Below are 25,548 nucleotides of genomic sequence, written 5' to 3' on the forward strand. Positions count from 1 at the left end.
ACTGTCTCCAAGCTCTCCGTCCAGCTGCATCTCTCACTAAATTGTAGTCACCAGAACTTTTTTCCTTACACACCAATACACATTTTATTACTCCATGGCTTTTGCACATGCTATTTCTTCCCTGTAGAAGTTTTCCTTCTCTATATGACAAACTCATACTCTGTTTTTAACAATGGAAATACCTTCCCCAACTCTCCCAGCAAACCTGTCACTTCATGCTAAGTGCTCCTACAGCAATTACCTACTTATTATGTCAATTTACCCATCTCTCTTACTCATCTGTGAGTTAAAAAAAAAAAAGACCATATATCACCATTCAAGCTTTATGCTCCTTGTCTTACACATGGAGAAACTCAAACATTAGCGATCAGATTGCTCCAGGCTATGAGATTACAGGACATATAGATCACTTCCTAAAAGAGCAGCAAACTTTCCCCGTGGTGTCTCAGGGCTGAGAGGCTCTAACTATTTCCTTTCTTGGCTCCAACACCATTTTGTTGCATTCTTAAGCATTTCCTCATAATGGGTTTCACAGTCAAACCCATCTGACTCATTTACTTCCTATAAAAGGCTTTCACAGAACTGGAACAGCTGGACTGGCTAAGCTGCAGTTTCAGCAAGTCAGTCTCCAATTACGTCTGTCTGCTTCTTTCCAGGGGTGTTGGTTTTAAGAAAGCACAGCAGTGAATTCTCCCGTATGTGGGGGCGGGATCCCCTAACAAGAGACAGCCCGTCATGAGACAGAGCAGGTCAGCAGCAGCCTGCAGCTGCACTGGCACACACCCTCCAGCCTGCCACCTGTGCTGCTGCTTTGCTTTTCCAGCCTCGTAGGACTTCAAGGATGCCGCGGCCCATGAAAATGAGGTAGTGCAATACAAAATGCATCACGTCAGCGAGTTGGGTTCTAGTTTTCTTTTCCACAGAACCACACTCAGACATGAAGAAGTCTTTCATAAAGGCCATCGACTTAGGTAGTTCCCAAATGCTAGTCTGTGCAATGACTGTGCTAGAATTCTCTGGGATTTCTTTCTTTCTTTTTTTTTTTTAAATCCTTCAAATAGTCTGGTCTCACTTTAAATACTTTCAGAGAAAGGAAGCTCAGTATTTACACTAAAGTATGCCATTGCTGGGGTTAGAGAGATATACAGCGGGTAAGGTGCTTGCCTTGCATGTGGCTGACATGGATTCAACCCCTGACACCCTATGTGGTCCACAATGTCCAGCCAGGAGTAAGCCCTGAGCACCACCAAGTGTACTCTAAAAAAAATCCAATTGTGACACAACAACAATAAAGCAAACCATTTCTTCTTCTTCTTTTTTTTTTTGTTGTTGTTGTGTCACACTGGGTGATGCACAAGGGTTACTCCTGGCTCATGCACTCAGGAATTACTTCTGGCGGGACTTCTGGGGGGACCATATGGGATGTTGGGAATCGAACCTGGGTCGGCTGTGTGCAAGGTAAACACCCTACCCGCTCTGCTATCGCTCCAGCCCTCTTCTTTTGTATTTTTATACAGAACTTCCCCTATATTCAACCCGAAGTAATCTTCCCTTTATTGTTTCTGTCAGTTCATTTTAATCTTACACTCCTTGGGTGAAGTCAGAAATCTAATCCTTTCTTGCCCTTCAAAGCCCTTCAGCTATCTAAAGACAGCCATCTTCGCCACTCAATGCCTCTTCTGCAAACCACAGCACCCAAAAGGAGAGAGAGAGAGCAAAAGGGAATACCCTGCCACAGAGGCAGGGTGGGATGGGGGGGATGGGAGGGTGGGAGGGATACTGGGATCATTGGTGGTGGAGAATGGGCACTGGTGGAGGGATGGGTACTCGGATCATTGTATAACTGGAACCCAAGCACAAAAATCTGTAAGTCTACAACTGTACCTCATGGTGTTTCACTAATAAAGATTTAAAAAAATAAAATAAAAAAATGAAGAATCAGGCATAACCATAAAAAAAAAAGACAGCCATCTTCCACCTCCCCCTCAACCTATCTTGATTTGCTCCACCTTTACCCTACCTCAGTTTTTCTCCTGCATTACACTGTTTCTGATGCAACATGCACAGTTTTTTTTTTTTAGTGAAAAAACTTTACATATTCTGGGCTCCTGGCACTTACTAGGAGGTATTCTTTGCACTGACAATAGAAAGAGGCAGGTCAGAGATCAAAGAGACAGCAGGTAGGGCGCTTGCCTTGCATGAGGCCAACACTGGTTCAGTCCCCAACATCCCATATGGTCCCCCAAACCTGCAAGGAGTTATTCCTGAATGCAGAGCCAGGTGTAACTCCTGAGCACCACTGAGGTGGCGAGGGGAAAGAAGAAGAAACGGACATATGAAGGAAGGAAGGAAGGAAGGAAGGAAGGAAGGAAGGCAGGCAGGCAGGCAGGCAGGCAGGCAGGCAGGCAGGCAGGCCAGACCAGTAAATCCATTGCATATACACCTCAGTATATGGAGTGATGCTTGATCTGTACTGTTAATGGAGGGACATAAAAAAAAAAATCTTTACATCCTTTATATCCTCAAGTTCAAAGAACTGATTTTCCTTATCTGTAAAGTGTAATAGGAATAGGAAGATATTTAAGGATCAGAGCACTAATAAATCAATAAGAAAGCCAGTGACATGCCAAAGGGAGAATATGTATGTGGCTTTGTATGTGTCCCTTTCCTAAAGGAAGTAAGCTAAGGTGGTACGTGTGGGTGGGATTTAAAGCCAAGGCTATTTTTTTGTTTATTTTTAGGTCACACCCAGTCATGCCTAGGACTTACTCCTGGCTCTGAGCTTAGGGATCACTGCTGGTAGACTCAGGGGACCATATGGGATGCCAGAAGTCATATGCAAGGCAACTGCCTTATCCTCTGTACTATCTCTCCAGCCCCCAAGGTCATACTTTATATGGGGTTACTGTGGCACAGGAGAGAGGACACAAAACTTTGGGCAAGTCACTGAGTCTTTCTTTTCCTTCCTTTCTATTTTTTTTTTTTTACTTTTTGGGTCACACCATGCGATGCACAGAGGCTACTCCTGGCTCAGCACTCAGGAACACTCTTGGTGGTGCTCAGGGAATCGAACTCGGGTCGACCGCATGCAAAGCAAATGCCCTACCCGTTGTGCTATTGCTCCAGCCCCTGTCACTTAGCCTTTCTGATTCTGTTTTCTAACTATGAAAGTAGAAGGAAAGAGCATTAATGATTAAGTAAAAATAAGATAATTTATGTCTGACACATGCATAGCACAAAATAATGGCCTTATAGGTATGCTTCATATAGTTTAAACTGGATCTGTCAGAAATGATCTACCTACTTACCTGCTGTATTTTCCCTTGCCACTGGAAAGAATGCCACCACTCAATGTGCCCCCCGAGAGGGCTGCAAAACTGGCTGTTTCACTGTATGGGCCCTGCATAACACTGAGTCCATCTGTAGGGCTTCCACTGGTGCTCAGCACACTTGTCAGGCCTTCAATGCTGCTTTCCCCAATGCTGGGATTCTTGAGGGCTCGCCAGGCATCTGCCACTGGGGATGGAACCAAGTATCTCAATTCAAGATAGCACAGCATCAAAACAGTCTGGCATTTTCCTGTAATGACTCTTCAAAGTGGAGGATATTATGTAGAAAAAAATACTTATTCACATAATGAACAGATACTATGTATAGCTACTAACATCAAGTGTTTTAACATGTTTATATTTGATCTTCCCAATAACTAGGCATTAATAACTCCAATTTTATTTATTTGGCTTTGAGGTCACACCTGACTGTGCTCAGGGCTAACTCCTGGTGGATCAGAAGAGGTGTTAGAGATTGAACCAGAATTGGATGCATGCAAGGCAAACACCTTAAACCGCAGACTATATCTCCAAATTAATTTTATTCAATGATTTTATTATTTGTTTTTTGGGCCACACCTGGCAGTGCTCAGGGCTTACTCCTGGCTCTGCATTCAAGGATCATTCCTGGTGGGTTCAGAGGCCATATGAGATGTCAGGATTCAAACCCAGGTTGGCCACATGCCAGTAAAACACCATATCTACTACACTATCCCTCCAGCCCTGCTTGCTCATGTTTAAAGGAGGAAACAAAAGCTTAGAACTAAATTACTTGTTTAAGGTCATGGTTTATCAACCAAACCCCTGGCTAGTCACCCAAAACTATTATAAACTACAGTTTTGAACTCACTTCTCTTTTTTGTTTTGTTTGGGGCCACAACTGGCAGTGCTCAGGGCTAATTCCTGGCTCTGCACTCAAGGATCACTCCTGGCGGGCTTGGGGGTGGGGCAGGGGGCCCATATGAGGTGCCGGGGACCAAATCTGGGTCAGATGGTGCAAGGCAAGCACTCTATATGCTTACTATTGCTTCTGCCCTTGAATTCACTATTCTTTTGTTTTTATGACACCTTGGTAGTACTCAGGGCTACTCCCAGTTCTGTAGCTGTATTCAGGGGTCTCTCTGGGCAGTGCTTGAGAGAGCATACAGTGCCAGAGATGGGATCCAGACTTCCCTCATGCAACGCATGCAGCTGCCTTTTAAGTTATCTCTCTGGGCCTGAGTACATTATTCTTTCCATTACACTGTAGATACCATCTAATCAAAATGAAGATTTTAAAATAAGTTTGGGGGCTGGAGATGTGGCTGAGTGGTAGAGCACATGCCTGGCATGTGTGAGGTAGTGAGTTTGACTCCCAGCACCATTTAAAAAAAAGGCAAAACAGCATTATGTTTAGCTTATGTAATGTAGAATGTTTGAAAAATCACTGAAGGTCTCTGTGTGCCTTAATATGGTGAAATGAAAAAGACATCAAAGTAGATGTCAAAGACCTGCTCTAGTCACCTAGTTCTATAGCAACTCTTAGAGCCATTGAACAGATATTGAGACCAAAGCTTAGAGAAGCTCTCATTAGCTGGGACTAATAATAACTTCTGCCCTCCCTCTTCAGAGAACTGTTGTAAAAAGCAAGTGAGATAATAACTGTGTAAGGTCCTCTGAAAATTATAAAGCACTGTGCGGATATAAGACTATTATAATCACTACTATTACCAGCATACTTGGAGTTATTTGAAGTCTTACTAGTTTGTACCTGCCACACAGTGGCAAGTACCAGAGGAATTAACCTAATAACTCTAGAACAAAAAAATGAAATACTAAAAATACTTCACCCCCTACAAAATTCATTATCCAGAGAAATCTAATGACAGTCTCTATAAAATGTGCTGGATTTTACTGATCTCTGTGTCCCGTATATCCAAAGGGAAACAAAAGTCCTTTTTTACCTGTGATTGGACCATCATCTTCATCAAACTCAATTTTCACTCCCTTTCCATTGGCTGTGCTAACTCCACAGCCGCCACCACGACAGAGAGAAATGGGCACAACCCCATAGACATATGCCAGCATAATGGGGACACCAATACCTGTGGGAAGAGAAGAAAACATGTCAGCAGGTCACCAGCCTCAACTGCCCTCAATTCTTCATAGTGTGAGCACAAACCACTTTAAAAAGGGCAAAGGCGCAACAGAAGACAGCTAGTTATCCCAAAGAGGACCAGTGTAAGAGAACGAATGATGGCTGAACTTATAATCACAAAGTCCCCGATTAGGAGTCTGGTTCCAATTTACAGCCATATAACCTTGGACATATCTTCCCAGGACTGTCAGTAATCAAAGGGAATATATATGCACTACCCAGCACACCTTTCATTTTTTTCTCCTCCTATTCACCACTGAGGTGCCAAATCCACAAAGGATCAAAAAGCAAACATTAAATAAGTAAAATCTAGGGTTTGAGATCTAAAACCTGAAGAATATTCATTGTGGAGTGTTAATTATAAATTGTTACTGCTGTGAGAGACAGAAGGGCTCAGCTGCTAAGAACACAGATTTGGAAGCAAGACTGCCTTGATTCTTGTTACAGCAAAGTCACCTTGGTCATGAGTGTATCTTTCTGTTAAAATTGTAGACTGGCTGGAGATAGTAAGGAGGTTAGTTAAGACACTCACCTTGCATGTAGCTAACCCCAGTTTGATTCCTGGAATTTTATGGTACCCCAACCACACCAGGTATGGTCCAAAACTCTAACAAGTCCCCACAAAAATAAATAAATAAATAAATAAAGCTGCTGTTAGGATTACATGAATTAATATATGCAAAACACTAGAACTGCTCCTGGCACATGAAGTGCCTCAATATTAGCTGCATTATTATTATTATTATTGTTATTATTCTGAAACAAAATCTCAAGCTTTCTAAAATGCTCAGGCATTAAAATTAATTTTGTAGATTCCATGACAAATGGACACAAAAGATGAAAGTAAAAAACTACACCTTAAAATTTTAAATTCTGTCTTCTATTCTGTACCAGACTGAACTCTAGTTACTAATGTAAGAATGAAAGATCCTAATTTTGTAATTTAGTAGCACTGTAGCACTATCTTCCTGTTGTTCATCGATTCGCTCAAGCGGGCACCAGTAACGTCTCCATTGTGAAACTTGTTTTTACTGTTTTTGGCATATCAAATACGTCACAGGTAGGTTGCCAGGCTTCGCCATGCGGGCACGATACTCTCGGTAGATTGCCGGGCTCTCTGAGAGGGGCGGAGGAATTGAACCCAGGTCGGCTGCATGCAAGGAAAACGCCCTACCCGCTGTGCTATTGCTCCAGCCCTTGATAATTTAGTATGGCTGATAATTATAATAATGACAAACAGTTAACTACCAAGGTGGATGGCTTAAATTGTAGGAGTTTGCAGGGTAAAACATCTGGCCAGCTGGCTCAACTGCTATAGTTGGAGAGTTTGGAGACTAGTGGGCGGTGAGGGAGATAGACAGGAAAGAGAGGGGGAGAGAGGAGTGATCCTGGCTCACTTACCAACACTAACTGCTGCAATAACTGGGGATGCAATGACTGACAAGGTTACCCCTCCTGTGATGGCCAAATTCCTCTTATGTTTGGAGGTTTTCCTTCCCTCATATCTGCTGTGAATCTAAGAATTAAAGAAGTCCAGATTAGCAGGTTCAGACATTAATCGCATTTCACTAAGAAAAAAAGGGCTGAGACTTATTCTTTAAAAGTTATCTATGTTAAAATGTATCTCTTAGTCTAACACATCATTTTCAAATTTTAACCTAACTCTGGCCCGGAAGACGTAATCTAAGAGACGAAAGAACACACAAAATAACTCTGGGGAGTGAAGTAAGCATTTCACCTTTAAATCATGGAGACAAACCCAGGTGCAGAACGTTAATAAGAACTTTCAGATCCCTTAGGGGTTTATGATGGTCCATTTAAGAAATTAAGGCTATTTTTATCCAAGAGTCAGCAGCTTTTCAGAGATCAGTTCTGACATAAAATCTCCTCCCTATTTCCTTCAAACCATTATCAACAAACCTGAAGAAGGAACATGCACAGAAATCAGCATGTCTTACCTTTCTGCCAACATACACAGGAATGCCAATGACCATGGCAGGGATGGCAATGCCAGCAATGAGAGAAATCCCCACTGGAGCACCAATTAATGTGCCCAACTGCCAAAGAATTTTCTTCTTGCGGCTCCATGGTTTCTTGCCCCAGAATGTGCAGCCAGAGGGACTACAGAGGAAACACAATGAAGTTAATGTTAATATTACAACGTAGTTTTGTCACTATGTTTTGAGAAGCATCTCAGCCCTTTTTTTCTTAGTGAAATGCGATTAATGTCTGAACCTGCTCATCTGCACTTCTTTAATTCTTAGATTCACAGCAGATGTGAGGGAAGGAAAACCTCCAAACATAAGAGGAATTTGGCCATCACAGGAGGGGTAACCTTGTCAGTCATTGCATCCCCAGTTATTGCAGCAGTTAGTGTTGGTAAGTGAGCCAGGATCACTCCTCTCCCCCTCTCTTTCCTGTCTATCTCCCTCACTGCCCACTTCTCAATCAGAATCTTCTTCTCTGAAACACCACTGACCAAGCAAGTGGAAAAAAACATAAACAAATGGGACTACTACTTCTAAAACTAAGAAGCTTCTGCACCTCAAAAGAAACAGTGACCAAAATACAGAGAGAGCCCATGGAATGGGAAAAAATATTTACCCCATACACATCAGATAAGAGGTTAATTATTATTCAGGATATACAAGACATTAGTAGAATTGTACAAGAAAACACCATCAAAAAATGGGGAGAAGCAGTGACAAGTCACGCAGGGCCTCAGGGAATGGGGATGGAGCTGGCCCTTTCCTCCCCATCCCAACAAGACCCCGAGTCGCAGCCCACTAACGGTCTCTCTGGCTCCTGATCACGCTGCTAAATGGCCATGATCCCTGAGACTCAGGAACAAATTTCGGAACCCAGCAGGTTTTGGCAGAAATCCCTCCAGATTTAATTGTTAAAACTTCGGAATTTCAAAATCGCATGGCTACTACTGCAGCCGCACGACATCATATGTTATTCATAACCAGCAATAGAAAACAAATTGTTTACTGTTGCCTTTTTGACAGATTCGAGTATTGGGATAAAATCCCAAATAATAATGGTGGGTCTGGTGTCAAAATATTGAATGTGATCAAAGTAGAGAGAGAGTATTGTGGAGGTCATCTGCCCCATAGGATGGGGTTATACTGGGGTTTTTGGTGGTGGAGAATGGGCACCGGTGAAGGTACAGGTGTTTCACTGTATGATCAAGACTTAGACCTGAAAGCTTGGCAACTGCTCTCACAGTGATTCAATAAATAAAATTATAAAAAATGAAAAAAAAAAAGTAAGGTGGAGTTCACGCCCAATTCAATCAGCCTAATCAGTGGCTGAATAAATAGCAGTACTCCTACATTTAAAAAAAATGGGAAAAGAAATAAACAGACGCTTCCTCAAAAAAGAAATACATCCTTCACGCCCTACCGAGGTCACCAGTTGCCCCCCACGAGCGGCTCTCCAGCACGGCCACAGCCCCAGAAGCACAAGGACTTAATGCAGAACCCAGCAGCTTGGAGCAGAAAAGTGAAAGGACTATGCATTAATCCAGGCCATCATGTCTGCCCGGAGGGGAAAGGGTGTTGCTCCCTTCCGCCCTCCTCCCTCTGGAAAGAAAGATGGCGGCCACATGGGAGCCTTGTAGACAGCAAGTATGAGCCGGGGGTGTGGGGGCGACTAAAACCTCATGGGTCAGGGGGCGTTCCGGTCCGTCCTTCACGCCCTACCGAGGTCACCAGTTGCCCCCCGCGAGCGGCTCTCCAGCACAGCCACAGCCCCAGAAGCACAAGGACTTAATGCAGAACCCGGCAGCTTGGAGCAGAAAAGTGAAAGGACATGTGTTAATCCAGGCCATCAAGTCTGCCGGAGGGGAAAGGGTATTGCCCCATTCGCCCTCTCCTCTCTGGAAAGAAAGATGGTGGCCGCATGGGAGCCTTGTGGACAGCAGGTATGAGCCGGGGGTGTGGGGGCGGCTAAAACCTCATGGGAAGGGGGGCGTTTCGGTCTGCCCTTCACGCCCTACCGAGGCCACCAGTTGCCCCCCACGAGCGGCTCTCCAGCACGGCCACGACTCCAGAACACAGAAACCAATTTCTTAGCTATCTGACTTTCAGTAGAAATACTTCCAGGGTCAATAGGTAAAATAGCAGAAATCCAAAACCAACATTTAATTCTTGAACCCAGCTGTAGAAAGCAAATCACTTCACAATGCTTTTTCAGCATGTCTGATTTGGGGGGTGGGGTAAATTCTAAATAATAGTGGTGAATCTTTTATTGAAACAGTGAATCTAATCAAAGCAGATTGAGTGTTAACTAGAATTCATCTGCCTCACAGGGACTGGGAGGGGTAGGGGGTGAGGTTTTATTGGGGTTCTTCATGGTAAAAAATAAGTATTGGTAAAGGGAAATGTGTTTGATATTTGCATGACTGAGACCTAAACCTGAAAGCTTTGTAATCTTTCCCACTGTGATTCAATAAAAAAAAAAAAAAAGGAATACAATTGGCCAAAAGGCACATGAAAAAAATGCTCTACATCACTAATCATCAGAGAGATGCAAATCAAAACAACAATGAGATATCATCTCACACCAGATATTGGCACACATCAAAAAGAACAAGACCAACCAGTGCTGGCATGGATGTGGGGAGAAAGGGAGTCTCTTTCATTGTTGGTGGGAATTCCGACTGGTCCAGCCTCTTTAGAAAACAATTCAGGCATTTCTTAAAAAACTAGAAATTGAGGGGCTGGAGCCATAGCACAGCGGATAGGGCATTTGCCTTGCACGCAGCCAACCCGGATTTGATTCCCAGCATCCCATATGGTCCCCTGAGTACCGCCAGGAGTAACTCCTGAGTGCAGAGCCAGGAGTAACCCCTGTGCATTGCCAGGTGTGACCCAAAAAGAAAAAAAAAAACCACTAGAAATTGAGCTTCCATATGACCCAGCAATACAACTTCTGGTAATATATCTCGAGGGTGCAAAAAAGCACAGTAGAACCACACAATAGAATACTATGCAGCTGGTAGGAAAGATGAAGTCATGAAATTTGTTTGTAAGTGGATGGTTGTGGAGAGTATCATGCTAAGTGAAATGAAACAGAAAGAGAGGGACAGACATAGAAGGACTGCACTCATTTGTGGAATATCACTTAATCACTTAATCACTTAACTTCCCGTTAGTCGTCGATTTGCTCGAGCGGGCGCCAGTAACGTCTCCATTTGTCCCTGTCGCGTGCTAGTGTAGCCCAATGGCATCTCTTCGCTCCGGGAACATGGAGGGCCTCAAACCGATCGTTCATGATCTTGACAAAGAAGTCTGACCATCTGGTAGGTGGGCGGCCACGCGGTCTCTTGACATCCCGTGGAATCCAATCAGTAACAGCTCTAGTCCAACGGTCGTCTTTAAATCTCATTACGTGACCAGCCCATCTGATTTTCGACACCTTGGCATATGAGACAGCGTCCCTGATCCTTGATCGTCGACGGATGTCAGAACTCCGGATTCGTTCTCTCATTTGAGTGAAACGTGTTATTCCAAGCATAGCTCTTTCTATTCTTCTTTGGGAGACCTGAATGGCGTTCTCATCTTGTTTGCGTAGGGCCCAGGTCTCTGAGGCATATGTTAATGCAGGAAGAACAGTGGAATCAAAGAGATGTGCCCGGAGCCGGAGGTTCTTCGTCCTCTTAGCTATTTCTTCGACGTTCTTGAAGGCGTTCCAAGCCGCTCTCTTCCTCCTGCGCAGCTCGGGTGCCAGGTCATTTCTCATGTTGACCTCTCGACCTAGGTACACATAGCTGTTGCATTCGGAGATGGTCGTTCCATTGAGAGCGAATGGGGCGTCAGGAACAAGGCTGTTTCTCATAAACATTGTCTTCGTAAGATTCAGCTGTAGTCCTACCTTTCCACACTCATGGTCAAAGTCGGCCAGCATTTGTGCCGCTTGGCTGATGTTTGGTGTTATTAAAACAATGTCATCAGCAAAGCGGAGGTGGTGTAGTTGCCGACCATCTATCTTCACTCCCATTCCTTCCCATTCCAGTCGTCGCATGATGTTCTCGAGGGTGGCACTGAAGAGTTTCGGTGAAATGGTATCACCCTGCCACACCCCTCTCTTGACATCAACGATCACTTCTTTGTAGAATGGTGAGATCCTGGTAGTGAATCCGCAATACAGCTCACGGAGGATCCTGATGTATTGGGCTTGAATGCCCTGATTGGCTAGGGCTTCAATGACCGCTTCCGTCTCAACAGAATCAAAGGCCTTCTTTAAATCAATGAACGTTAAGCAGAGCGGCATCTTGAACTCCCGAGAAACCTCAATGAGCTTGGTTACCGTGTGGATATGGTTGATGGTGCTGAATCCTTTGCGGAACCCTGCTTGCTCGCATGGTTGTCCTTCATCTAGTGTTCTGCCAATCCTATTCAGGATGACTCGAGTGAACAGCTTGTAGATGACAGACAATAGGCAGATCGGGCGATAGTTGCCAATGTCATGGATGTCTCCCTTCTTGAACAGTAGTACGGTCCTGCTGGTTTTCTTTGTGGAATATAAAATATCATAATACGAGACTAACACCCAAGGATAGTAGAGACAGGGCTAGGAAGAAAACTCCATGGTTGGAAGCCTGCTTTATGAGCTGGGGGAGAGGGCAGCTGGGATAGAGAAGGGATCACTAAGTTAATGACAGCTGGAGAAATTGTTCGGGATGGGAGATGTGTGCTGAGTATATAAAGTATATAAAGAACCAAATGTCATAGCCTCTCAGTATCTATACTGCAAACCATAATACTCAAAAGTAGATTGAGAGAGTATGGGGGAAGTTGTCTGCCATAGAGACAGGAGGAGGGTTGGGAAGGGGCAGGGGATACTGGGGACATTGGTGGTGAAAAATGTGTACTGGTGGAGGAATGGGTGTTCGATCATTGTATGACTGAAACTCAAACATGAAAGCTTTGTAACTGTAGATTTCAAACATCACTGAAACTCAAACATGAAAGCTTTATAACTGTAGCTCACGGTAATTCAATAAAAAAGAATTAAAAAATTGAAAAAAGGATAATGATGACACACACACAAAAGTCTTCTCAATAGGAGTGATTAAGTTACAAGAAGTTATAGGAAATGACTAGATTATATAATGGGGAGGCAAAGGACAAAGCCAGACTATTTAGAGCTCTACGTTCTTCACCTGCTTTTTGGATTAAAGCACACTCAAAGCCTCTTCTCCCACCCTCCTATCTTTTTCGGTGAACCCTGTCCTCTCTAACCCTGACTCTGATTCAGCTTCTTTGACTCCTAACTGAACTATTAAACTGCCTACTTTAGTATATTAATTTGCTGGCCCGGCCACGCCGAGTTCGATTCCTCCGCCTCTCTTGTAGAGCCCGGCAAGCTCCCCGTGACGTATTCGATATGGCAAACACAGTAACAACAAGTTTCACAATGGAGACGTTACTGGACCCGCTCGAGCAAATCGATGAACAATGGGAGGACAGTGCTACAGTGCAGTGCTACTTGAGTAGGCAAGTGCACTGAAGGTAACCACACTCTGATTCAGCAAATCATATTCCAGGGAGAGAATTTCAAAAACACATTGGCTTCATATTTCTCCCTTACTCTTCTTCCCTCTTTCCTTCCTTTCCTTTTTTTTTTTATTTTTTTTTTTTTGGTTTTTGGCCACACACTGCTCTGTGTTCAGGGATCACGCCTGAAGATATGGGGAAACATATGGGAATCAAACCAAATTCTACCACATGCAAGACAAGTGCTTTACCAGGTATACTTTCTCTCTGGCCCCTCTTTCGTCACATTGTTATGTGAAATTTTGACTCAGAGTTTACCAACTTATTTTTGTGTTTGAATCACACCCGCAGGTGCTCAGGGCTTACTTCAAGCAGTGCTCAGGGGATTTATGTGGTACTTGGTATGAAGGTCAGGCAAGCACTTTAACCCTTGTACTATCTCTCTGGTCCCAGGTTTGACTATTCTAATAGCCAGTTCTTCTGTGTCTGTCCAAGAATTTCTGCTTCGTCCCTTTGTTTCATCTTCTCTACCAGGTAAAATACGCAATTAGAAGGAGGGGTTCGGGGCTGGAGCAATAGCACAGCGGGTAAGATCTTTGTCTTGCATGCAGCCAACCCAGGTTCGATTCCCAGCATCCCATATGGTCCCCTGAGCACCGCCAGGGGTGATTCCTGAATGCAGAGCCAGGAGTAACCCCTGTGCATCGCCAGGTGTGACCCAAAAAGCAAAAAAAAAAAAGAAGGAGGGGTTCATGCCTATTCACCATTTTCCAATAACCAGTACAGTGTAAGTATTAAAACGATGCTTAATTAGAAAGTACTTCATCCAGATTAACATTTCCCAAATTGATAAATTTATAAATATTATTAACTCTTTTAAGAGAATATTTAAATATTATTCAATGACTTCTCTGGAAAGTCTTGAAAGTTAGGTAATAAAATGGTAATGCCAGCCTTAAGAAAATTCAAGTTTTGGCTTCAGCATTGGTACAGCAGGTAGTGTGCTTGTCTGATAAGCAGCCAACCTTGCACTCCATATGGTCCCCAAGGCGGCAAAGAGTGAACTCTGAGGGGCTGGAGTGATAGTACAGTAACAGGATGCTTGCCTTGCAAATGACCAAATGGGGTGTGATCCCCAGTATCCTATACGGTCCCCCGAGCACCACCAGGAGTGATCCCTGAGTGCAGAGCCAGAAGTAAGCCCCACGGACTATCAAGTGTGGCACCCAAAACAAAAAAAGAGCAAGCCCTGAACATAGCTAGGGTGTGCCCCACAACTGCTCCCCCCAAAAAAAAGAACATTCAAGTTTAGTAAAATTAGAGATGTGTATCTAGTAAAAGTAGCATGGTGCTTAACATTAAAGTAATGTCAATAAAGTATGAAGCAGGAAAAGCTGGGGAAGGTGGTCACATACAGAAATGCTGCAGAGCAGCGGTGAAATCTGAGAACATGCACTATCATCCTTTCTACTGTCTCTGATAGATGACATTCAAGTGACCCTTTAAGAGTAGGGAAGAACTGAGACTGCTACAAATTAGTGGGGATGAAGTTACTAAAATCGTTGCAGGCAAGGAGAGATGATGAGCAAATGCAGAGGAAAGAATAGAAAAGAGGCACAGGAACAGCAAGCTCAAATTACCTAACTATCCACGTGAAACAAAATGGCAAAAGGAGAAAGGGAGGTTTGGGGCCGGGCTGCAGAAAGCCTTAAAATCATGCTGGGAAAACAACTCTATCTGGAAGGTAACGGGAACGGTCCTTGGAGACTGCTAAACTGGAAGATGACGAGCAGAAAGAGCTTCAGAGGAACTTTTAAATGTTTCCTTAAATAGAAATGAGAAGATAATTGTGTCTTATTTTACATCCTTTCCCCTAAATCAGTAAGAGAAAAATAAATATAAAAAGCAATGGACAGGGCGGCAGGGACCTCATGGGAAGGGGGGTGTTCTGGGCCGTCCTTCACGCCCGACCGAGGTCACCAACTGCCCCCCACGAGCGGCTCTCCGGCACAGCCACGGCCCCGGAAGCACAAGGACTTAGCACAGAAAGCCACCCGCTTGGAGCAGAAAAGCAAATGGACTATGTGTTAAACCGCACCAGCATGCCTGCCCGGAGGGGAAAGGGTGTTGCCCCATTCGCCCAATCCTCTCTGGAAAGAAAGATGGCGGCCGCACGGGAGCCTTGTGGACAGCAGGTTTGAGCCGGGGGTGGGGGTGGCAGGGACCTCATGGGAAGGGGGGCGTAATGGGCCGTCCTTCACGCCCTACCGAGGTCACCAGCTGCCCCCCACGAGCGGCTCTCCGGCATGGCCACGACTCCAGAGCACAGAAACCAATCTCTTAACTATCTAACTTTTAATAGAAATACTTCCGGGGTTAATAAGTAAAATAGCAGAAATCCAAAACCGCGTGGCCTCGCGACATCATTTTATTCTTAAACCCAGCTGTAGAAAGCAAATCATTTCACAAGGCTGTTTCAGCATGTCTGATTGGGGGGGGGGGGGGGGTCGTAAACTCTAAACAATAATGGTGCATCTTCTATCGAAACAATGTATCTAGTCAAAGTAGATAGAGTATTAACTAGAACTCATCTGCCTCACAGGAATTGGGAGGGGTGGGAGGTGGGGTTCTATTGGGGTTCGTGGTTAAAAATAAGTATTGGTAAAGGGAAATGTGTTTGATATTTACATGACTGAGACCTAAACCCGAAAGCTCTGTAACTTTTCTCACAGTGATTCAATAAAGAAATAAATTATAAAAAAATAAAAAAAATAAAATCTCAAGTAAAGATTTTCCAAACATTATAATAAAAGAAAGAGATCGTGAAAAAAAAAAAAGCTATGGACACATTTCTCAACCCACCTGAGGTAATGCAAGTCTGAGATCTCTTTCATACAAAGCCAACAGAATTCACAGCCACACACTGCACAGGTCATATGGTTGCAGCTTCCATCATTCATCTTAATAATGTAAGCACTGCATCGTGGGCATGGCTTGATGTCATCTGTTAAGAAGGAAGAAAAGAATGGATAGAAAAATAACCCAAATTAAACCAACTTTCGTTTTTATTATTCCTAGAAAAAAAGAAATGAGGCAGAGAAAAACAACTAAGGACAACCCATTTCTCTGGAAGGCTGGCTCTCAAGACCTTAGGAAATTTCGGATCGTGAATCCTGTCTTATATTAAGCTGCCTAATCTCCAAACTGGCATCATATACAGAACTACACTCTGAGCAGGGAACTTTCGCTAGAGAGAAAAGCAGCTGTAAGAAAACTGGAGTCCTTACAGGAAAACAGCCAGTAGAAGTCCTAAAGTTAGAATAGTCTCAAGAATGGCTTTGTTTTGAAATACTTTAGCCCAAAAAAACTAATTTTTCAAGCTAAATAGTATTATTATGATTTATTAATATAATCTACAATCCCTTTCTATAATCCTTTATTATTTTCTTCTACCAGATTTAGGGGGAAAAGGAACTTGGGCTACACCTGGCTGTGCTCAGGGCTTATTCCTGAGTGTTCAAGGGGCCCTATGAGGTACCAGGGAGCAAGGCTTCACATAAGACAAGTGACTTTACCCTGTACTATCTCTCTTTCTTACACTTTCACACTCAAAATCTAAAAGCAATAGAGTATGCTATAAGCATACATCAAATAACATTCACAGCAAGCTCAAAATTATACTATTAAAATAACAGTTAAAGGGGCGGGAGCAAGAGTACAGTGAGTAGGCAATGGCCTTGCACAGAGCCAACCTGGGTATGATCCCTGGCATCCCAAACAGTCCCCCAAGCACTGCCAGAAGTAACTGCTGAATATAGAGCCAGAAGTAATTCCTGAGCATAGCCATGTGCAGCCCCAAAAGAAAATACATAAATAACAGTAGAAGAGATTTTACTCTACCAGGAAAAACTGAATGGTAAAACCTTTCCTAATAGCCTCTTTCAAATAACATCAGTAAAAACTTATAAAAAGGCAACATTGATATTTTGTTTATTCATGGCGGAGAGGGGTCACATTCATTGGTGCTCAGGGGTTACTCCTGGCTTCTACACTGAGGAATCACTTCTGGTGGTGCTCAGGGGACCATACGGGGGATTCCCGCTGGGGACTGAACCCAGGTCAGCTGCGTGCAAGGAAAGTGCCTTATATTTCTTCAGTCCCTCAGGAGTCACTTTTGGCAGTGCTCAGGAGACCAGACGAGATGCTGGGAATCAAACCTGAGTTTGCATGCTGCAAAGCAAATGCCTCACCCGCCTTACTATCTCTCCAGTGCTACAATGCAGGTTTTGAAAAAATTCCTAGCAAATTCCTTCCAATCTGTGATAAATTACTAAAACAGTGTAAACTGGGGCTGAAGGGATAAAACAGCAGCTAGGGAGTTTACCTTTGTACATGGCTGATCAAGATCCAATCCCCAGCACCATATGTTCCCCCAAGCGCCACCAGAAGTGATCCCAGAAAACAGAGCCAGGACTAAGCCCTGAACACTGCCAGGAACATACCCCCACTTCCCTACCCCATACCAAAAAAAGGTATAAACAAGAGAACTCCATTTTTTAAAAAATTGTTTTGAGGCCATACCCAGCAACGCTCAGGGGTTATTTCTGAGTGCTTGGGGGGACTATATGGGATGCCAGGGATCAAACCCTGCTTAGCTGCATAAAAGGCAAATGACTTTCTGCTGTACTATTGATCTGGCCTCAAGAATTCAATTGTTATGTTCTAATTTTACCTGGGTTGAATAATCCATAATTATTATAGAGAATCCACATATCAAAAAGCTACTAAAAATATTACTAAGCTGGGGCCAAATATCAATAATTATATATATATTTTTCTTTTTGGGTCACACCCAGCGATGCACAGGGGTTACTCCTGGCTCTACACTCAGGAATTACTCCTGGTGGTGCTCAGGGGACCATATGCGATGCTGGGAATCGAACCCAGTCAGCCACATGCAAGGCAAACACCCTACCCACTGTGCTATCACTCCAGCCCCCGCTAATGATACTAATATGTCCCCTGAGCATCACGAGGAGTAATTCTTGAGTGCAGAGCCATGAGTAAGCCCTGAGCACCAACGGATGTGCTCAAAAATAAACAAAAATAGGTAAGCATTTTCTGCTATTTGACCTCAAGGAATATTTGGTATAAGAACGATAACTCTCCCAGTTTGGGGTTCACATTAGAAAACATCAAATAAAAAGACAAATAAGATAATGCCAACTTGTACCTGGTCCAGATTCTTGACCATAACTAAGACCTGATGTGTGCTTGGTCCGCACTCGTAAAGTCTGTGCCCTCTGCTGACGGGCCATATCGCAGGTCTGGTTTGGATGCCATATTTGCTTGCAGTGGTAGCAGAACTCAGTCTGGCAGCCTTCCCTCTCACAGGTCAGCTTTGGGCAGCTGGCACAGCCATACGCTATAACAGCATAACTAGATAAAGAAATACGAAGAGAAATGAAAAAGGGAAGAATGATCAACAAGACATATTCCATCAATTCCAGGAGGGCAATACTGTTCTATATACCCACCACTACATAAAACGTAGAGAAAGAACACAGAGTATACATGGATATGTGTGCTGAAACTGCAGTACATTCTGTTTGAGAAAGTTAAATTTCTTCCTGTTCTTCTAAGAGCATAAATAATTTTCCTTAGGGGAAAAAAGGGGGGGGTGCTTAGCAGCATTTTGCTACAACATTAATGTAAATATATTAAAACTATTTCCCTTTGATAGTTGACTATATTAGAGAGAAACATTAAAACTTATATAGGTACCGGAGCAACAGTACAGAGTGTAGGGTGTTTGCCTTGCACGAGGCTGACCTGGATTTGATCCTGGCATCCCATAAGTCCCCTGAGCACCACCAGGAATAATTCCTGAGTGTAGAGCCAGGAATAACCCCTTAGCATCACTGAGTGTGACCCAAAAAGACAAAAAAAAAAAAGAACTATAGGTGTTTAGAGAGAGAGAGAGAGAGAGAGAGAGAGAGAGAGAGAGAGAGAGAGAGAGAGAGTACAGCACATAAATTGCTTGCCTTGCATGTGGCTGCCCTGGGTTAAATCCATGGCATCCCAAAAAGTCCCTCAAGCACCACCAGGAATAACTGTAGCACTGTAGCACTGTCCTCTCGTTGTTCATCGAATTGCTACAGTGGGCCCAGTAACGTCTCCATTGTGAGACTTATTGTTACTGTGTTTGGCATATTGAATACGTCACAGGTAGCTTGCCAGGCTTTGCCGTGCGGGCGAGATACTCTCGGTAGCTTGCCAGGCTCTCGAGAGGGGAGGAGGAATCCAACCCGACTCAGCCAGGTCGGCCGCACCGCTTGTGCTATCACTCCAGCCCACCAGGAATAACACTAGGAGTAAACTGTCAGGACCCAGGATGTGGTCCAAAAACCAAAACCAAATTAAATTAAGAGCTATAGCTAAAAATGAAAGCAAATATATCCTTTTCTTTTCCCATAAGTAGTGCTTATGGCTTACTCCTAGAGGTGCTTAGGGCTTACTCCCAGCTCTATGCTCAGGGATTACTCCTGGCAGAGGTCCATATGTGGTGCTGGTGATAGAACGTGGGTGGGTCACATGCAAGGCAAATACCCTACTTGCTGTACTAGCTCTCTGGCCTCTTTTCTCTTTTTCAAAGGGGACAACTGGCAGTGTTCAGGGGCTATCAGGGCCAACCTAGCATGCTCAGGGGCCATGTGGTGCCAAGGATTGAACATATGTAAGGCATGTGCTCTCTAAGACTTTCACCAATATTAATACTGACAAAAAGTTTACACAAAAAGCAATTTATGCAAAAATCTAATAATATTTTTGTGAATTTAGTCTATGGTTCTTCTCTTTATCTGTACACATAATAGCAAATTAATAGCAACTCAGTTCCCTGGTTTATCATACCTCCTCCAAGACAACTTGAGAATGACACTGAAAATATGGATCAAAAACAAGTTTATTAAATACAGGCTGTGTTAAGACCCTTCTCAGAAAGAGCAGTGAGAACAGGTCAATGTATGAATACAAATGATTCATATCCTGTAGGAGTTCTGGGCAAATTACCCCACCTAGCTGCAAAATAACTTCAAAAGAGAAACAATATTTCTGCTGTAGAAAATGAGTTGTTTGCTATTTTGTGTTAAATGGGAAAGGTACAAGATGATCTCAGGAAAGTATTAAATCAACTTCTAATGATACAAATTAGATAGACTGCGTGTCCAGAAGCCGAAAACATTTCATGACTTACCCCATCTCACACGGTAGGAGTAAATACTTATCATCCATTCTTTATTATTACTATTATTATTATTATTATTATTTAAGAACATTCAGGGGGTCAGACAGTACAGCAAGGTGAGGTACTTGCCTTGCATGCAAATAACCTGGGTTTGGCCTCCAGTACCCCCAGATGGTCACCCCTTCCTGCCAGGAGTAAGACCTGGGCACAGGTGGGTGTGCCCTTATACCAATCACCACCCTGGTAAATTAGAAAAATAGAAAATTTGATAGGACGCAAATTTGGGTGTGGAATTTGGTTCTAAGGAAGTGAAATAATCTCCAATGATTGTAAATTATCCCACAACAATCTATGATCATGACAAAGAATTACTCAGAACACTCGAGTAGGCATTCCTGTTTTGGGGCACTTGGTCTTGGCTCCTTGCTCCTGACTCCTGACTGCATGACACTAAACTAATTAAAATCTCCAGGCCTCAGTTTCTACACTCAAAATGGAGATAATAGGTATTTGCCACCTTTAAATGTTAACTAAATATGATCTAATATGCTTGAGATCATGCCCTGAAAGGTACAGTATACAACTAGCACATTTTGTCCCAACTTCTTTGCCTCTGCATTACTCTATTCCTTTTCCTTTTGAAATGCCCTTTCTGATTTTGGGGGAGGAGTTGGACCATCCCAGTGTCAGGGCTTATTCCTGGCTCTGCACTTAGGGATCATTCATTCTTGGGTGCACTTGGGGCTGCCAAGGATCAAACTGGTGTGATAGCACACAAGGCAAGCACTTGAACATCTGAACCCCTGTATTCTCTCTCCAAACCATTATTTCTGGGTTTTTTTTTTGGGGGGGGGGTCTGGCAAACAGTTTCAATGTTATCTTCTCTATAAAGTCCAATTAACCTCTTCATGAAGCTAGTTGCCTACTTTAGTAAATGAGCCTAAAGAACTTAATATATTATATGTAATTATCTATGAACATGTGCTTTCCCCAACCAGGCTGGACTCAGAAAAGTATCTTGGGATGGGGGGGGTGAGGGAAGAGGAGACGACATGGCACACCCCAGCAGTGCTCAGGGCTTACTTCTAGTTCAAGGGACCCTGCAGTGCCAGGGATCCAAGCTGGGTCTCCCTTGGAAAAGCATGCACTCTAGCCCTTTGCACCATCTTCCAGACCCATCCTTTTTTTTTCCTAAATCTCCAAGCTCTAGCATACTAGCTCATGCTTAAAATACCTATGATTAAATTAATGATAGAGATCCACTTCTATTTGGGTCTTTACTTTTCTCAGGGGATTTTAGCTCTCCTGGGCAATTACTCTGCCCTAAAAGCAATCTTTTAAACTATGTACCCATTAACATACAAGGCAGGTTACTGTAACTTAACCCTAAAATTTTATGTAGAACCCATTTTAGGGGACTACAGAGATTCTACAGCTGGTAGGGTGCTTGCATTGCATGCATTACCCTGGCTTGATCCCTGATCCCTGGCACTCCAGGTGGTTGGTCTCCGAAGCCCCACCAGGGGTAAATCTCAGAGCCCACATTACCTCAGGGTATGACCCATAAACAATAAAATATTTTAGGTGGGGCTGGAGAGAGTACAGAAGTAACTTGCTTTATATGTGGTCGGCCTGGATTTGATTCCCAGCACAACATATGGTCCCCCAACCCCCACCAGAAATGGTCTCTGGGTCCAGAGCCAGGATTAAGCCCGAGTACCATTGGGTGAGGCACCACCCCCCAAAATTGTAGGGACTCCTAAATTCTGAGTAAGGCAATATTATTTTCCAGCAGATGGAGAAAAGCCCTCATCCTCAGAACCAAATCTCCTATGAATACCTCTTGTACTACAATGGAGGAGCATAACCTGACATTTAGGTTTGCTAATTAGAAAACTAAACAGAAGATGTAAGAAATTGTGTGTTGTTAAAAATATGCACCCTTTTCTCTCCTTAAGTTCATACAACTTTTACTTCATTTTGTTAATTTCCTAAGTCCTTAGAAAATACCATGTGTAGGGGCTAGAGCGATAAGAACAGCAGGTAGGGCATTTGCCTTGCACGTAGCCGACCCGGGTTCGATTCCAGCATCCCATATGGTCCCCTGAGCACTGCCAGGAGTAATTCCTGAGTGCAGAGCCAGGAGTAAGCCCAGTACATCGCCGGGTGTGACTCAAAAATCAAAAACAAAAACAAAAAAAGAAATACCATGTGTAATAGGCTAGACCATAACTTTGGCCATAAGGAAAATCTCATTAGTATGAATTTATTTATGCTGCAACAGAACATGGGGTTTAGAAGTGTGTTCCTATACTTTATGTGTAACCCCTAACTTTTTAATTTCCTTTTGAATATCAGGTCTTTTTAAATTTTTTTTTATTTTATAAAGTAGTTCACAATATTTGATTACATTTAATACTCAAACACCAATCCCACCACCATTACACCTTCCCACCACATTTTGGGTGTTTCCATCCCAAATCCTAATCCCTTGCACCAAAGCAGAACCGAAATAATTTAATATTTCCCTCTAAAATTGGTTGCCACCTACTTTGAATCCCATCAAATGTGGTGCAGTACTCTTGGAGTATGTGTAATCCCTATCTTTACAAGCACTGAACATGTGGAAGGGTGGTAGACATCAATCAAGTTGCTATAATGAGCTATTCCCTACTATCTCCCTTTTCCTTCCTAGTTCAAATCCAGTTTCTTGCAGTCATTTCTTGGCCAGACAACTGTAAGAGACTCCTACCTGGTTTCCTTATATTCCACTCCAATACATATTCCATTCAAGAAGAACATCTTTCGGCCTAAATACATTTGGCCTAAAATACCTCAACAAAAAAGAAAAAGAAAAAATGTCCTTCAGAGTGAAACTTGTTTGCATGCCATAGGAGGTCTAGTAACTTGAATCTAGTCTCCCTTTTCAAATTTTCTAGTCACTCCCCAAATCTACTCCCCATATTGTGCACCCAGAGGGTACTACATTACAAACCAGACTAGAGACTTAGTATTGTTTTTATGCATTTGCTCATAACACTCTGGTTTCATATGCCTTTTTCTTTATCCTCAAGTTTATTTGCCTGGTAAGAATTCCCACTCGTATTTTCAAGGCTCAAATCAAATATCACCTCATGATGTCTTGATACCATCATGCAAAACCTATCTATCCCTGAGGAGCACTTGCGTAATTTTTACTACTATTACGGGTAATATTCATGTAGTATTTCTATACTGAATTTTTATTTATAATAATCTACCATCTAGAATGGTAGACAATCAATCAAATGTCTCCTATTCCAGGCCAACTTCTTTGTCAAGAGTACCATGTTTAAGTCCTTTTCATAATACTCAGAACTCACCCAAGGTTCAACACTAAACAATTCTCAAAAGTATCTTTCTCTTCTCTACTTGACCACTCCATCTGTGTCTCTTCCACAATTGCTGTTTGTGTTTTCTATTTATCAATATTCTTTCTACTCTTGTAGGACTAAACTGATTTTGTTCCTAAATATTGTAGGAAGTGGGGCTGGAGAGACAGTATAGTGGGTAGTGTCCCTGCCTTGCACAAAGTCAACCCAGATTCAAACTCTGGTACCCCATAAAATCCTCCAGGCCCCACCAGGAGTGATCCCTGACCCTAGATATAAGAATAAGCCCTGAGCATCACCAGGTATGACCCTAAAACAAAAATGAAAGAGAAAACGAAAGAGCTGTAAGAATTTTGACCATAGATATCCTAGTCCAGAAGTGTTCTCAATCCATTCAGACCACAGGTTATTTATTTTTTTTGAGGGGGGGAGGTGCTTGTTTATTTGATTTTTTTTAAAGTTTTTGGCTCACACAGGGAATGATAATGCATCCAGCATTGCTGTGGGGGACCATGAAATGCCAGAGATGGAACCCAGGATTCTTATTTGTTTTTGTGCCAAACCTGACAGTGCTCAGGGGTCACTGTTGGTAGGGCTCATGGGACCATATATGGTGCCAGGAATCAAACCAGATCAGCTGTGTACAAGACAAGTGCCTAACCCTACTTTACTAACTCTCCATCTATATTAGCACTTTTAAAGGGCTTAAGAAGCTCAGAAGTAAACTTGCTTTACTATGTTTAACTCAACATTTCCCAGGCTTATTTATTTATATATTTTGGGAAAGATACCTGGAAAATACAGATGAAAATGAAAAACAGAAAATAAGATCCAAAGATGACTGGGCACTATAAGGGACTTAATTGATAAAAAACAGATCATAAAGTAAATTCTTTTTATTTTTAAAACACATTTAGTTTTTGGACTATATCTGGCAATGCTTGGGGTTACTCCACTCTGCATTCAGGAATCACTCCTAGCAGGCTCAGAGGACCATATGGTATGCTGAGGATTGAACACATGTAAGGCAAGTACCCTACCCACTGTACTATCTCTCCGGCCCCAGTTCTTGACATTCTTGTAAGCCATCATACTGAACAGTTTTTTGATTTGTTTTGGTTTTGGATTTATGTACTTTTGGGATTTAGGCCGTACCCAGTAGTGTTCAGTGCTTATTACTTCTAACTCTGCACTCAGGGGCCACTCCTGGCAGTGCTAAGAGACTATATTGGGGGCTGGGGTTGGTATCCTGGTTGATCACATACAAGGCAAGTGCCCTGCCAGCTATACTCTCTCTGGTCCTGAGGTAAGAACAATTTTAAAAAGGGTAATTATATAAAATATTCCACTTTAGAATGAATATTCTGGCAAATATGAGTGTGATGTATTAGGGTAGAGGATTATAGCAATAATGGCAAGGAAACAGACAGAAAACGGTGGGAAAAATGGGTTGGAAGCTAAATTAAGAAGTGGTCCAGAAAGGCTTCAGAGAGAAAAATTTCTCATTCACTGAGAAATTTGTCTTGCTCAGGGAGCTTGATCTTCCTTAATAAATGTGCTAGAAAGGAACAGAAGCTTCCTGTTTACCAGATGGTCTAGTCCAGTTGTTCAGGAAGGCCAACAGTTGATATTTTGCTAGTCAGGTGGGGGCAGTGGTGAAGTGGAAGAAGACTGCAGGAGATGTAGACAACAGAGACAGAAATGGTGGACTTATACAAGGAATTTCCCTCCATCTGCTAGATTCTGAAAGGATTAAAAATTGGCAAGAAGGCACTGGAGTGGAATTGTAACATATTTATGTGATTTGCGAGTTCCTAAAAAAAATCCTGGTGCTTAAGTATTAAACTCTAAGATCATTGTACAATTATTAGCTATGAGGGGCTGGAGCAATAGCACAGCGGGTAGGGCGCTTGCCTTGCACGCGGCCAACCCGGGCTCGATTCCCAGCATCCCATATGGT

General features: G+C 43.0%; 1 protein-coding gene across 1 annotated transcript in view; it reads right to left on the minus strand.

Moving 5' to 3' along the window:
* Positions 1-25,548, minus strand: part of RNF19B (ring finger protein 19B) — a 33,363-nt gene that overhangs the window by 2,477 nt on the left and 5,338 nt on the right. Inside the window, exons 2-7 of the mRNA XM_056123436.1 lie at positions 18,205-18,410; positions 15,834-15,975; positions 7,425-7,587; positions 6,868-6,982; positions 5,273-5,413; positions 3,309-3,516 (exon numbers count right to left, since the gene is read on the minus strand). Of these exons, the coding sequence (XP_055979411.1) occupies positions 3,309-3,516; positions 5,273-5,413; positions 6,868-6,982; positions 7,425-7,587; positions 15,834-15,975; positions 18,205-18,410 (975 nt within the window). The remainder of the gene's footprint in view (positions 1-3,308; positions 3,517-5,272; positions 5,414-6,867; positions 6,983-7,424; positions 7,588-15,833; positions 15,976-18,204; positions 18,411-25,548) is intronic.

The sequence above is a fragment of the Sorex fumeus genome, unplaced genomic scaffold (genome assembly GCF_029834395.1).
Source record: "Sorex fumeus unplaced genomic scaffold, SorFum_2.1 ptg000047l, whole genome shotgun sequence".
NCBI classification, from domain to species: Eukaryota; Metazoa; Chordata; class Mammalia; order Eulipotyphla; family Soricidae; genus Sorex; species Sorex fumeus.